The 14,275-nt window shown below is 38.4% G+C and overlaps 1 protein-coding gene across 6 annotated transcripts in view; it reads right to left on the bottom strand.

Annotated features, from left to right (window-relative positions):
- Positions 1 to 14,275, bottom strand: part of MAST4 (microtubule associated serine/threonine kinase family member 4) — a 288,003-nt gene that overhangs the window by 206,386 nt on the left and 67,342 nt on the right. For 4 of the 6 annotated variants that reach the window (XM_015277617.4, XM_015277618.4, XM_015277619.4 and 1 more), the window contains exon 3: positions 3,214 to 3,335. In XM_015277617.4, coding sequence (XP_015133103.2) covers positions 3,214 to 3,335 — 122 coding nt within the window. Of the gene's footprint in view, positions 1 to 3,213; positions 3,336 to 11,891; positions 12,003 to 14,275 lie in introns of those variants that run through there. The other 2 variants (XM_015277621.3, XM_040656300.2) reach the window with 1 other exon arrangement.

Genomic DNA, 14,275 nt, shown 5'->3' with positions numbered 1-14,275 from the left:
ATTCTAATATGATACAGAAAAGGACTAAACCTACCTTCACCTCTAGTAAAGTGTCCAAACTACTTGGAATAACATATTTCAGCTCCAGCCTAAGCTCAAATACATTCTACTAACTGGAAGCTTAGAAGCTAACAGGTGAACACCCATTTCTACAGAAAGAAGGGATGTTTGCAAGTTATGTTTGCTATTGCTTAGAAGATATTTTAAACCAGGTCAGGCTTCTATAAGAGCTTATCATTTACTTACTAGTCCTTTTTTTCTTTCTCTTCTTTTTTTTTTTTTTTTTTTTTTTAAACTAATGATATTGTATAGCTTAAGAGGTGTTCTCTGTTCCAAGAGTTCTAAAACTGTTTATACGAGGTAGTTAACACTGGTGGTCACCACCTCCGTTTTTGAAAACGAGCAAGAAAAACATCAGAATGAATTGTGCCTGGACTTTTAATGAGATAATCTAGGAAAGAAATCAAACATTTCAGAGCTCTGTCAAGCAGCTGACTCTACAAATATGTTTTACACTGAAATGAGCAGCGAATATTTCAGTACTAAACAATATAGACAAATAAGAGACATCTGTGTGAAACAGTGCACCCTATCAAAAAATTCATGCATTTGTTTGTTTTGTCAGCAGTCCTATGGCTCTGGATCAGGTCTACTCCAGCCTTTCTCAGTGTACAAATACTCTATATATAGAAGTGTTCACAAAGATGGATGTTCAGTTTCCTCTCTTTGCCACCAAAATAGGACTAACTACTGAATTAGAACTGCAATTAAGAATTTGTTAGAAGGCAAATACTGATAAAGAAATATACATATTCATGGACAAGTTGTAGCTGAAATGAAATACACAAGGGAGAACAACTCTCTAGTCTTAAATGCTAGAAGCAACTGAAGTAGAGAAACCTGGATAGAATAACTTGGCAGTTTTAGCATTTCATAGGAATAAATATTTTCCATTCTAAAAAGATTCTCAGTGATTAGACTCTGATGTCAAGTTGTTTTTTTAAGTCAAACAAGAACATGGTATTCAGACGTACACAACAGCTTAGCATTCCAACAACTTTCTCAATTCAGACTCAGTACTTTTGAGAACTACTTGACTATGGTGGGGAGATTTCAGATAAGAGACAGACCTAAGATTAGCTACTTAAGAGATTTCCATTATATCTTATTTGAGTTTCTTACAAGTGCAGCCCTTGTACTTGATTATTAACTTGCAGAATATTAAATAGCTGCTCACAGACATAACCAAACACTGAAGACCTGAATTCGTGGGCAGAAAGAGCTAAAATTTAAAGTAATCTAAATTTCAGACACAGGTTCTTGTTGCTCTCTAATAATTTTATTTTAAAACAAAATCAGCTACTCCTCAAATTCAGTAGATAAGCCAAATACTAAATACCCATGCAATTAATGATTTGAAGAATTCATTACAATTCTACAATGAAATAAAGATCCTTTTTTACATTATGTCATCTGCTCAAGCACAACTGATACTGTCATTCACTTATCTAACCAATTAGTGTTTCTAAAGAATGTATTTTATTTGTTTTCAATCATTTATTACCTAAGCTATAAATTTGCAGCTTTTCAAGCAATAAATGGCTGCTTTGCATCTGGGGAATAAGCCACACAAAAGGGTGTTGGTGTGCTGTTTGAATACATGCAATTACTGGTAGTTACATTCTAATTAGCATAATTAGTTTTGAAACAGTTCTCATAATAACTGTCAACATTATGTCAATTTAGCTGAAGTTAATGGCATATTTAACAAAGACACACATTTTCAGTATACTATTTAAAAGAAAGTAGGAGGCAAGACCCTTTCAGAAGAAGTAAAACTGCCTTTCATAGACACTGAATATTTCTTATTTTGTTTCCTTTTAGCAACCCATTTTATAAAAAAGTGCTTTATATAATTACCACCCTCCAGTTTCCTGAAGACCATTAATATAAATTCACACCCAAAGTGACAATAAAAATCAAATATATCCAAGTACAGGTGCTTGCAAATTCAGACCTATGTTGTTTTGTGCAAGTCAGCAATAACTTGGGTGTTGTTTTTCTCTGTCTGCCTCTTCTAGAAAAACAGAAGAGGTAAAAAGCATGCTGAAAAGCAGCAAATATTTGTACTCATACCAAGGCAAAGCATAACTTCACTGCTTATTAGGGAAGGGCATAAGCCATTTGTAAAGGCTAGTTTTATTCTTTTTCTAGCTTTCACAATACAATAAATCACATCCACCCCAAAGAGCCAGAGTAGGAATCACAATTATATCCGGAAGTGCAGATCTCTTCTCCTTGAAATATTATTTCAAGTAGCTTTGTGGAGAAACCAGCCATCTACGTATCAGTATAATCCTACAAAGTAGCACACTGGTATCTGCGTAGTATTGTCTGCTCATAGTCATCTTTGACCCAGAAGTTTTCCTTAAGGAAAAATAAAAATTAAAGTTTCTCCTCTAAAGTAGATACGGAAAAGCAAAGTTTTCATATTCAGCCAAAGGGCAGATGAGAGCAATTCATTAATAACATATTTTTGCTTTTTTATACAACATGAAATATATTCACTAATTATTCACAGAAAAACACAGGTTAAGTATATGGTGTGTTGCACTTAATTTTGACACTTCTTAAGATCTTAAGCAGAAGCATAAAGCAGGATAACTTATACTTGAAAACAAAAAGCCTATAGTTCAGTTGTACGAGGCATATCCTCCCCTTTCTCTCCCCTTATTATTTTATCCAAAAGGCTTAATTAAGTTCATGCTTCATATTATCACGTTCTCCTGAGGACACAGTCCTGCAGAAAACGGAAACAAAGAAACTGATGGAAAAGAATGCCCAGGAGAAGGGACAGTTACTGTCTATTGTCATCTAAAAAAGCATGCCTTCTTTCTATTTTTAAGGGAAGAACCCATTTAAATGCAAATAGCTATATTAATGCAACATTCAGCTGAGATCTTATGCTAAATCCAGCAAAGCAATTCAGTTACTGCTGTTATAAACATTGTTTAGCCATACTCAACATATTAAGCAATGCTGTATGCAGGAATGCATTAGTTAATGGAAAGATTCCGTTTAAGGAAAAGAGGTTAAGCTGGACATAAGCTCTGGTTGGATCGCCATCCCTACGCAGATTCTGACATTACGGAGATGCAAGAGATATTTTTTTGTTGTTGTTGTATACTCATAGCTTTAAAAAAAATTACTCACCGAACTAACAGTAAGGGAAGGTGCTGACTGCCCCAGTGCTTGGCAGCGCATGCGAACAAGATTGGAGGTTTCTGCAGGTTGCCAGAGCTGCTGCCCATTTCCATTGGGAAGCAGGTACTTGCCTGTCAAGTTAAGAAAGAGTGTGTTAAAACATTTGATGTTGCAAATGAGGCAATATAACAGGCAGTTTACTGCAAGATAAAGCTCTGAGCTGTATTTCCACAGGCATTTACCATTCCCAAATATTTGTTCTATCACTATAGCCATGACCATAGGCAATTACCTCAAAGCAGAACTTTCAGTATTCACCTGCCCCTCAATACCACCCTTCCACATGCTAAGCTTTTCTTATGCAAATACTTTTTTTTCCCCCAACATTCTCAGAACCCTAAGTTTTTCCTACCCTGAAACATAATTAATGGAACAACAGATGCAAATATTCAGAACGGTGGGACTGAACCAAAGAGATGTGAATTCTAAATGCCAGCCAGAATTAAAAGAAAATAACAATACATTTATTTTTACAGGTTGTCCTTTTTAATTATGATGATTAATCCAAAGCTTGATTCAAAGCATTTCATACTTCTGTTTTGAAGAGCTACAATAAGCCATGATCTTCTAAGGCTAACACAAAAACAATTAAAATTTCATCTCTTCTGATCATCCGTGGTAACTGATAAGGTTACATCAAAAATTCCACACAGATGGATTCCCTTTTCTTTGTAGACTATTCTCAATACTTTAAAAGGCTGAATTATTACAGGCATTTTGTTGCCTGAATCACACATTTTCAGAAGATGGGATCATTATCAGGAAAGAAGGGAAATGCCAAGTGAGATACAACAATCACTGCCTCTTCCAGAATAAGGCAACAGAAGGAAGATGGGAAGCTGTTCCAGAAAAGACAGAGTTATTTCATGCAAAAATGACTGGACTGTGAAACTCTTTGTCAAATGATATCAAAACTTCTGCAGTTTTGAAGAGAGACTGAAGAAGCTCACAGAAAACAGAACTCCTGGAGGTACTAAGTGGGCAGAAACTATTTCTGGAAGCCTCTGAGTAGCAAAGAAGCAGGGAGAATATTCGGTGAAGAATATTAAGAGGTCAAGCATGTAATGATACTGCTTCTTTTCATTTGTTTTCAGACACTGCTACAAAACAGAATCACAGACTACAGAGGATGTTATTTTTCTTAGTTTAAACACGTCCATGTTTAAATCCTTAGTCTCAGAATTGCAGGGATTGGAAGGGACCTCTAGAGATCACGGGATCCATACATCTATGAAGAACCATGTAGAAGTGGGACAATCAATCACACTACTCAAGCAACTGACTTGTAAAACCAGCAAGGTGATGCAAAGAGACAATTCAAAAGACTTTTTTTTTTTTTCAATCAAGTCTATATTCAAAAATTAGATGCAAGATTTTGATTGAACCCATGAATGAAACTCATATTCAAAAATCACATATACTGAACACCTGCTTCCTGAAATGCTACTGCCACATTAGCAATTGCACCCTCAAAAAACTACTGAGAACAGAGAACTACCTTTGACATAGGATTTGTGCTCTGGTAAGAGGCCTCTGTTTTGCCTTAAAATCGGGGTCTTTAGCTTTGTAACATAACTTCTCATCAGCAGATCCACAGAGTTGCTGAGTCCTCTGGAAAGAGTTTATTGGGAGCCAGAGAGTTCCCAAGCAACAAACAAGATAGTCTTTTTACACTGATAAAGTGGAACCTGTAGATACTTTTCACCCAACTTGCTAACAGCTTGCCCAACACAGGAAGAAAAATGTAGATAAAGATGCAGTGTTATTCTCAAGTATGCAAGAAAACATTCTCCAGAATTCCTGTTTCTTTTTCGCATGTCCTTACATCATCCTCAACTGCCATAAAAAGCTTAAGTCATTGATTTAACATCCATGCCATTGGCATTCCACTGATGACACAACTGGAATGCGCCAGTGACATACACAATCGGCTGCAACTTCTATCCACGACTTCAAATGGTTAATTCCTTCTCCCACAGGAGGGAGTGGGGTTGAAGAAGATGGGAATAAAGTGAAAAAGAATAAGTTATGGATATTTTGCATCTAAATAGGTATGTTTTATTTCTTTAATGCTTTCCACAATGGAAGAGGTCTATGCATCTTTACTGGCTTTTTGACAGCCCTCCCCAAAGTCAACGTTAGGATGAGGTTCTCAAGGGAAAACGAGACACTCGTATTGTTGAGTCCCAGATTACAGATATCAATCAGATAAAAATACTGGAAAGAAATGCCTCAAAAATCTCATCGAAGTCAACATAGCCACAAACAAGATATTGTACCACTGATGGTAACATCTGTAAAATGCTTTGGCAGTATCTGTTTTGTCAAGCAGCCATACATTACACAGATTTCTTAGAAGCTCCATATTAACTGTTAGAAGCAAAGGGGAAAATTATGTTAATTTGCAAACTGATCACTGTAGCATACTCCTGGTGTACTGTATCATCACAGGAATCAGTACTTAAAAGCTACAGGCTTCTCCTCTGATCTGAAGAACAAAGGAGAATGCAAGCAAGAAATGTGCTTTAATGCCAAAGTTTGTTCTAAAACTGGGAAACAGCAGTACTCTTTTGGCTAACCACGGCACTTTAGAAGTATGAGTTTTAAAGTACTTGAGAAAGCCACTGTCAGACACTAGATCTTTCCCAGACTGCACTAATTTTTATTTCAGATGAATCCCACTGGGCTTCCCAAACAAAAATTGAAGGCAATTACTTGGATTTTGTTCACAAAGTATTCCAGCTTTGTTTCAGTTTGGATCCCTAGGCAAAAGGGTTTAACAAGTCAGAGAAGCCTGGAAGCAGAAGGGTATATAAGAAATAAAAGCATTATTAATGTTTGCACTTCATGTTGTAAATGGGAGACAGATCCAAAACACAGAGAGCTAGTAGCACAACTCCCATTTGCATTAGCCACTCAGCAAAGGGAAGCACTCTGTACCTTCCTGTGTGCAAGGCTACGCTGACAAGGAACACCTCAATAGTCACCTATATTCCTTGCACTTTAAAACATCTGTATTTTAACTAGTTTTTATCTTTCTGAAATACATGAAAGAAAATTTATGATATTTTAACATAGAAGATGGAGAAGAGCCAAGCATAATGTTCACAGCAACAAAACGTTGTACAAGAAGGCTGACAAGAAAGCAAAGCAGATTAACACTGCATCACAGCCAGTGGCTGCAGTTTAAGAATTCACTTCATATTCCATTACTGAACTCAAATGGGTGATCTCTAGAAATATTTAAAATAACATGGAAGTGCCCATGGAGGTGCTAATTAGACACTCAAAATGATCAGAATCACCAATGAAAGCACGTGTGACGCTGAAATGATCGCTCCTCCCATCCTCATCCCCAGACAAGAGCCTCGAGGGCACAGCAGACTTCCAGAAGGTCTGAAATTACGGCAAGTGTAGCAGACTGTCTAGAACTCTAGTTCATCTTCACACTGTACATCCACAGATGCTTCTCAACACAGAAACAGCACATAGTAAATGCACCCCCCATGTAAGTAAAATTGAAAAGGCCTGTGGGGGGAAAAGAAAAAAAAAGGTAATGGCTTATCTGAGAATAGTTTTAAACTTTCTGCAGAGAGATTCAACCAGAACAGCAGCAGTTACCAGCAGGAAATCCAACTGCAATAAAGTACCCCAAATGGGACAACTCTACTTTTAATGCTGTGCTTCTTAAAATAAGAAAAATTGGAAATGCTTTAAATGAATGCAATGAGTTTTCTCATTTTCAAAAATAAATGGAACAGTATTTCTTATGGGAAACTATTTCTTCCAAAACTCAGTCCACTCTTCAACGGATAAGAGCTCTACCTCATTAAGCCACTATACAACAAACAGCCCCCGCAGTGAATTAGACAGCAACTCTCCCTGGATTTCTCCACATAAAAAAAAACTTCAACGGTCACTGCATTTTTGAACAATTCAATACAGGCTCCTCCTGCCCTCATATTACTCCTGCACTTTTTCCTACTACAGTTTCATTAAAAACCGTATGCCTTTTTTCTCCTTTCACATTTCAGCTGTGTTAATAACCCCTTGAATTTACACATAGCCACACTTTCCTCATCATTAAGTAATTTAAGTATCAGTGTTACACATAAAACTCGAGCCGAAATGCATTATCGATTTTCACACTGCGCTCATTTCTGCCTTCAAGTACAAAGTTCCAAGCAGCTTTCCTTTGTGAACGAACTGACTTGTGGGTGACCTCAAGTCCAGCTCATCTCTTCCATCGTAATTCAGCATTTTGACACACACACAGACGAGAAACAGCGCCAGAGGCCAGTGTAATCTCCATCTAACAGCAGACTATTGCCACACAGGTTGTAATTTTATCATTACTTTCATCAGTTATTGATACAGATGAGTCATCTCCTAATATAGGTTCACCTACTGCTGTCCAATTCAATCCCAAAATGGCCTCTGACTTCCTGCCACGTCTTCTGCAATGGTTTTGCTGGCATCTCTGCTATCCTTTCCGAGCCTATAGCCATTAAGATAGCCTGAAGTCACAGTGTTCTGTTTCCAATGTCATCTCTTCCCATGTCTGAATGCAACACTCATTAGTCCAGCACATTTATCAAAATGCTTTTCAGTGAAAGGTGACTTCAGTTGATTACGTAATGGCAGCAATTTAGGATTATTTAATAGTATTACATAATGCCTGTAAGACCCATGGAATACATCACTGCAGTTCAAAGTGTCACCTTCCCTCGAACTTCCCTGTCAAACATCCATCTTCCTATATAATGGACGTTGGAAGATGGAAAGGAAATCACTGTGAATCTTCTGTTTGTCACATGTGAGCACGCTTGTTGTATGCTTTCCTTTTCAAGGCTAAAGACACTAAAAAACACAGTGCTAAAGTATTTCCTTTCTCCTTTCCTCCTCTGAAATACATATCCTAATAGAATAACTGAAAACTGCTAAAAAAAACCTTAAATTTTCATTTTTACGTTAAGAATTACTTATGCCAAGTCTCCAGCAGTCGGGTATTTTAACAATTGCTTATGATGATGAAAATCTTCAGACAACCAAACACATTTTTGCATTAACCAAAGTACTCAGAGCAGTATACAACACTGCAGTGGTGAGATAATTAATCAATATGTAAGTATAAACACAAAAGAAGCACCTTGACAGCTTTTAATGGAAATAATTTCCGATGAAAATATTAAAAGCCATTAAGCCGTTACACAGTTTTAAATGAAAAACAGGTGTGCACCTTGATAAAGTTCAGATATCTGGATATGGACTGACAGCAACTACAGACACAATTAGCCCAAAGAGAAAGCTCCACACCTGATTATAGTGTCAGACAATTTAAGCCAGTAACAACGTGTTTCTGCAAACTAGCCTATAGCCATCCTGTCACCTCTTTGGGACAAAGGCCAGGGAATAATTATTTTGCTTGCTCCAAGAAATTGATTGCGGATATTTATGACAGACGCATATTATTTTCAAACATGTCAGATGAGTAGATTCTTCTCCCTCACAACTTTTGATTAAAAAAGAACAACCGATCCTTTCTCAAGAACTGATCTCTGTAGTACAGAGGCTCACCAAGCATGAGTCCACTCCGTAGCACTTCTCGGGGAACTAAGTGCAAGCTATCTGAGAAAGAGGGATGAACCACGTGGAAGATAAAACTGGATCCTACTGCAGGCAGCTCTAGGTGATAGACATGCTGAAAATAAACAGTTGAGTACTTCTGCCTCTTCCTATGCCTTTCCCTTGTCTCCCTCCCAGAAAGGAAAGAGTTCACACCAGGTATCACTGATAGAGGTGAAAACACCAAAGCCAGACTCGGCCACGTCAGCTTACAGCAGCCCACAGCATATCACAGAACAGCCAAACCCACATGGATACAGCCTGTGTACGGCTTCCAAAACACATCCCAGGGGAAAGGGAAGAGCCCTCCTACTTTAGCAGTTTACCACACATTTATGGCACTCTGCTTTAGTATTTCAAAATTGACTGCTCTAGGCAGCCCAGCTGTAGGAAATGATGCAGAGGCCATAAATTTTAGGGTCTACTCTCACACCATTGCATGGGGAATCAAAGTATTTAATCCCTATTCGTAGCAACTGGGAAGTAAAAACAGTGGATAAATTTAAAACTGTAAGTAGAAAACTATTCACCGTTTTCCCTTATTTTACTGTAGTTGTGTCAAAAAACTTGATTTAAATATAATTTCAGATGACGACCAGCAAGCAAGATAGTTACTGTTTTATTCATGCCTCATTTATTGCCTACTACTTCAGAAAATTCGCATGTTAAGCATATTACTCAGCTGCACATGGTTAAAGTTAATAGACAATGCCAATTTCCCAGCCTGATGTAAGAGGTGAACCTTTTCTTTTAAGCAATCTGTCCACTGAGCATAATATCACTCAGTTAAGCCTAGAATTTCAACTGACTCCACTATCATTTCTTTTGTTACTGTACAAGGAGACCTTGCAAGAAATCCTATTAAAAAGTGATTACGAATTTTACACTTCTGATACACCACAGAATCCTCTTAAAATCTTGGTTTCACTTTCTAAAATTAGCTGAAGAAGTAATACCTGGTCATGTGTTAAATAAATGTGGCCCATTAAAGGCAAAATTAAGAGACAACTGCAACTTCAAAAGTGGACACAGTTTGGCAGCAGAAACCAGTAGGATGAAGATTTAGATCGGTTTCCAGACTAACAGAAAAATCAAGACTGTTTATGAGACTCAGTTACCAACAAATAAAAACAAAAATTTTCAGAAGCACTCAGAAATGTTTCATGCTTGTAAGCAACTTTTTTCAATTTGTTTAAACAGCAGAAAGGCACTCAAGATATGAAACAGAATCTTGTTCACGTGGAAGTTAATAAAAGTTCCTCTTCTAACAGATATTCCGTAAAATCATGTTTATATTTTGACAAATTATTCACAGTCCATTACCATCCACTAGATCAGGGACTGAGCATCCACAGCTTATCAATGTACCTGTTCCAGTGCCTCACCACCTTCATAGTAAAGAATTTCCTCCTAGTATCTAATTCAAATCTACACTCGTTTAGCTTAAGCTTAAACCCCTTATCACTACAAGCATGAAGTGACATGTGGCCCTTACCCCATATTCTAAATATTCCTGATATTACCCCTTTTTCTGTTTCAGAAGCCACAAAATTCAAGAGCTGATCTCTTAACTACAAGAAATGCCCCCTCCTATCTTCATTAGGAAATATTTATAAGCCTTTTGATTTGAAAACTCAACAAGGATTACACATAAAAACCGCCCTTCTCTCTTAAGCATTCTTCAGCTGTACATGCAACTTATGTTAAAGCATCTGTCTTGGATTAAGCAAGTACAGCTTCCCTTCACAACTGGTCACAGCAAGTGCTTGGTGATGGTAAGAAGCCGACACTGGAGAGAGCACAGAGGTGAAATGAGAAGACTTAAGCCTCAACAAGTATGAGTAATGCTGTTTTGGTGTGGAATTATGATTTAACATACCGCAAATAAAGTTCTGCACTAAGGAACTCAGGTACCAGCAGCAGTAAAGACTTTATCATCACAATGCTCAGCTTTACTTAATCAGCTTGTTAAACCCAAGCAATTAACTAAATCCAGGCAAGTTTTTTCAAGTGTGCCTCTACAGCTGCACCACTAATGGACCTTGAGCCACCTAATTCAACAGATATTGGAGTATTTTTTAAGAAGTCACAGCTTAAACCTCAGAAATTTACTATGCATATTCTCCTTTCTTTCCTTGTTTTATTTTTCCACTATGAAAAGTGACTGTTTAAACAAATTTCAAGCTGCTTTTATAGTGAATCCTGAGAAGGTCTAAGCTCTACTTCCCCACCTTTCAAAACAGGCAACTTGCAAATTTATCTGCTAATTAGGCACTCTACTGCTGTGGTTTGCTTTGATCTCAGCAACAATCAACTTCTCATGTTCTGATGATACAAGCCCGATTAAGCAGCAATCGAGGAGTTAAAGGCAAAATAATGAGACAAGAATACAATATCTCCTGTTCTCATCTCAGACTATTACATGATGCAGAATCTAGACACGTCAAAGAAAATGGAAATTATCTCGCTAGGCACACAGGGAAGCGAAATCAACTGAACTACACAGGTTGACTGAAGCTTTAAATGACAAAAGTAACTGACAATGATAAATACAACCTAATGTCATCACAAGCACTAGTGCACCGAGAATGATTTAAAAATATATATTTCATCAGTAGGAGACAGCCTTATTGTACATGCTTTAAAAAATAATTTTCTCACATATGTAATTACAGAAAAGCTCGCTTCTCTCTTTCTACCAATTCCGAATAAGTTTAACGTGTGTTACAATGCATTATGAACTACCTGAGGAAGGTGCCGAGAGGGCTCTGAGACGAGCCCAGGGCAGGCAGTGACCCAGGATGAAGAGCACCGTACCCCCTCCCCGCACAGCATGCCACCCAGCTGGGCACAGACACCCCTCTTCAGCCCACACTGACGCCTGGTGGTGTCGGCCTGGCACCGCAGGCCTCCTCGCCGCTGCTAGGGGGAGAGGACCTCCCAAACCAACCACACCCAGTCTCACCACCCAGCACGACCAAGAAAACTATTTTGAAGCCTACTTCTGGCCTGATGTGTGAAGGGAAGCAAGTTCAGGAAGTAAAGTTTCCTAACGAAGGGGATGTCCAAGAGAGCATCGGCACACACAGCCATCTTTGCCCCGTATCCATGGCAACAAAGTTCTGAAACAAGAGACGGGTCAACACAGTGCCCCAGCAACTGCAACGACAGGGATGAAGTCTCTGAGCTTTCCACACAGCGACATGTGTACCACCAATCAGGCTCCCAACTGGAAGTCAGTTAGCAATTCTGAGGCAGTAAAGATGAAATAAGGAGCACCTCATGTGCTCCAATTGGCCATTGTTGATAAAGATGAATCCCTAAAAATGCTGTCAGTAATATAATCACATCCCAGTTATTACGAAGGGCTGTAGAGAATGGGAAGATAGCACTGATAGTGAGGCTTCAAACTATCCTCCATGATTTTATGCCGAACTCCCCACAGCCATCAAGTTGTACCGAGCCTCCCACATTAAGGTTTAAAAAGCTGATCTACATTATCAGCAGTATTCATGAGAAATGCTCCACAGCATAAGATTAGTGAGAACTCCAAATTTCTGCTGCTGTCAGCTGCTCCCCCTACATTGAGCAGGACAGCCTCTACAAGTCCTGCCAGCAGATGCCAAACCCTAGATAACAAAGAACAGCTTGTTCTTCATGGCCCATAACACTGATCTTTCTGCTAATTAGAGTGAGCGATGAAACTCTAATGCAAAAAATCAGACTGAGACTACCCAGATTGATTTCAAATCAACCACAGATTAGTTATATGGGAATAGCAATCATTGCTGGCAACATTTAGATGACTGATGGCTTAGAGGTGGGAAGCTGATCAAAGCAGAAATGTTAAACAACGAAACATACATGCATCCCAAGATTTCTTAGTTTTTAGTTCATCACTAGATAACGATTTAAGTTCACTAATGAAAAGTGCTGTAGGAAGTTCAGATTAAAGACACTGTAAAATGAAAATTGTATGCATTATCCCTCTAGTATTTGTGTAAGATCAATTTATGGTTAGCAAGATAACAGCTTTACCACAATTAGAGACAATTAGCCCAGCAGGAAGTCTGTTTCCAGGCAGTTATTGATGAGATAACAGGAGGCAAGATAAAAGGTTCAAAATATAAGTAACAAAGTTTAGTGGTTGGTTGACCTCCTTTTATGTATCTAACTGTAAAGCATAGGACACAACTGGACTAGCTGCAGCATTCTGCAAAATGCAAACTCTTGCCAGTGATGTGAATTCATGCAGCGCAGAAGTAGAAAGAAAGATAGCAATCTGCAAGCGCAATACCAGAGCAGTTGAGGAAACTGAACAGAGCTGCACCACACACTGCAATGCAAGTTGAGCAGCAATGGGATATGAAAGCAAGGCCAATTCAATTTGCTTGTCTAAGTGATTTCCCAGGTTAACCTCCTCCATAGTAAAAGCTCATCTAATTTCTCAGCCTTCCACATTACTTTCTGAATTCTATTTAAGCTTCTCTGAACACAGCAAACTAAAATCTGCAGACAATTTAAGCCAAAACCCCTCTGCCTGTAGACAGCCCTTTGAAGTTTGCAGAGATCAAGAAAACCAGACACTGCAGAAAAGCAGCTTTTTAATTAAACATCTTTTCTCCTGATCAGAAACAAGTTTTAAAGCATAAGACTGTGCATTGTTTGGAATCCTTACAAAGACAACTTAAAAGCAAGGGGGAAAGGTATGTACATTCACACAGGAGCCAACTGCCTTGAGAAGAACAGAGTTGACCCCATCTGACCAGGCTTTGTTTGTGTCACCATGGCACGCAAAGGGCAGCAGCACTGTTCAGAATCATAGAGCTCATCCCTCTATCTTTGAGAAAGTACTATTAGACAAGCAGCTACTGCTCAGGTGTACTGCAACAGACCAGAAGGAGTCCAGAGAATGCACAGGCAGTTTTGCTCCCCAAACTTTATTCGGAAAGATACGATATTTTATATCAGAAGAGGAGCTGGTCACAAATTGCTTCCAAGTTAGCCAGTAGAAAATAATTTTGCCCCAAAGTTGCTGAACTTACAAGTGCTTCTGCTTAGCAACCTCCACTGCAAAATACTGTTTGCCATTCCTTTCTTTCTATTAAGCAGTACTGCCGGTAATTCACAATAAGAGCAATTAAAGTACATTTGCTAGGCTAATATCAGGCCATATCCAATAAAGTCTTTGTATTCCAAATTCTGCCTCTCTCTTCAAAAGTCTTCCTCCTTCCCTTCCTTGGGGATGCAGATTAAGTAAAGCAATAATGTCACAGCAATTAGACTGAAGAGTCTTCTCCAAAGTGTAATAGTCTGGTATCTCCAGGAAGCAGTATTCATCTCTTTTACTGGCCAAACTTTACTTAATATCAGTGGTTCCCAAGCA

The sequence above is a fragment of the Gallus gallus genome, chromosome Z (assembly GCF_016699485.2).
Source record: "Gallus gallus isolate bGalGal1 chromosome Z, bGalGal1.mat.broiler.GRCg7b, whole genome shotgun sequence".
NCBI lineage: Eukaryota > Metazoa > Chordata > Aves > Galliformes > Phasianidae > Gallus > Gallus gallus.
The sequence above is the reverse complement of the archived record's forward strand: the minus strand, read 5'-3'. Positions and strand labels throughout refer to the sequence as shown.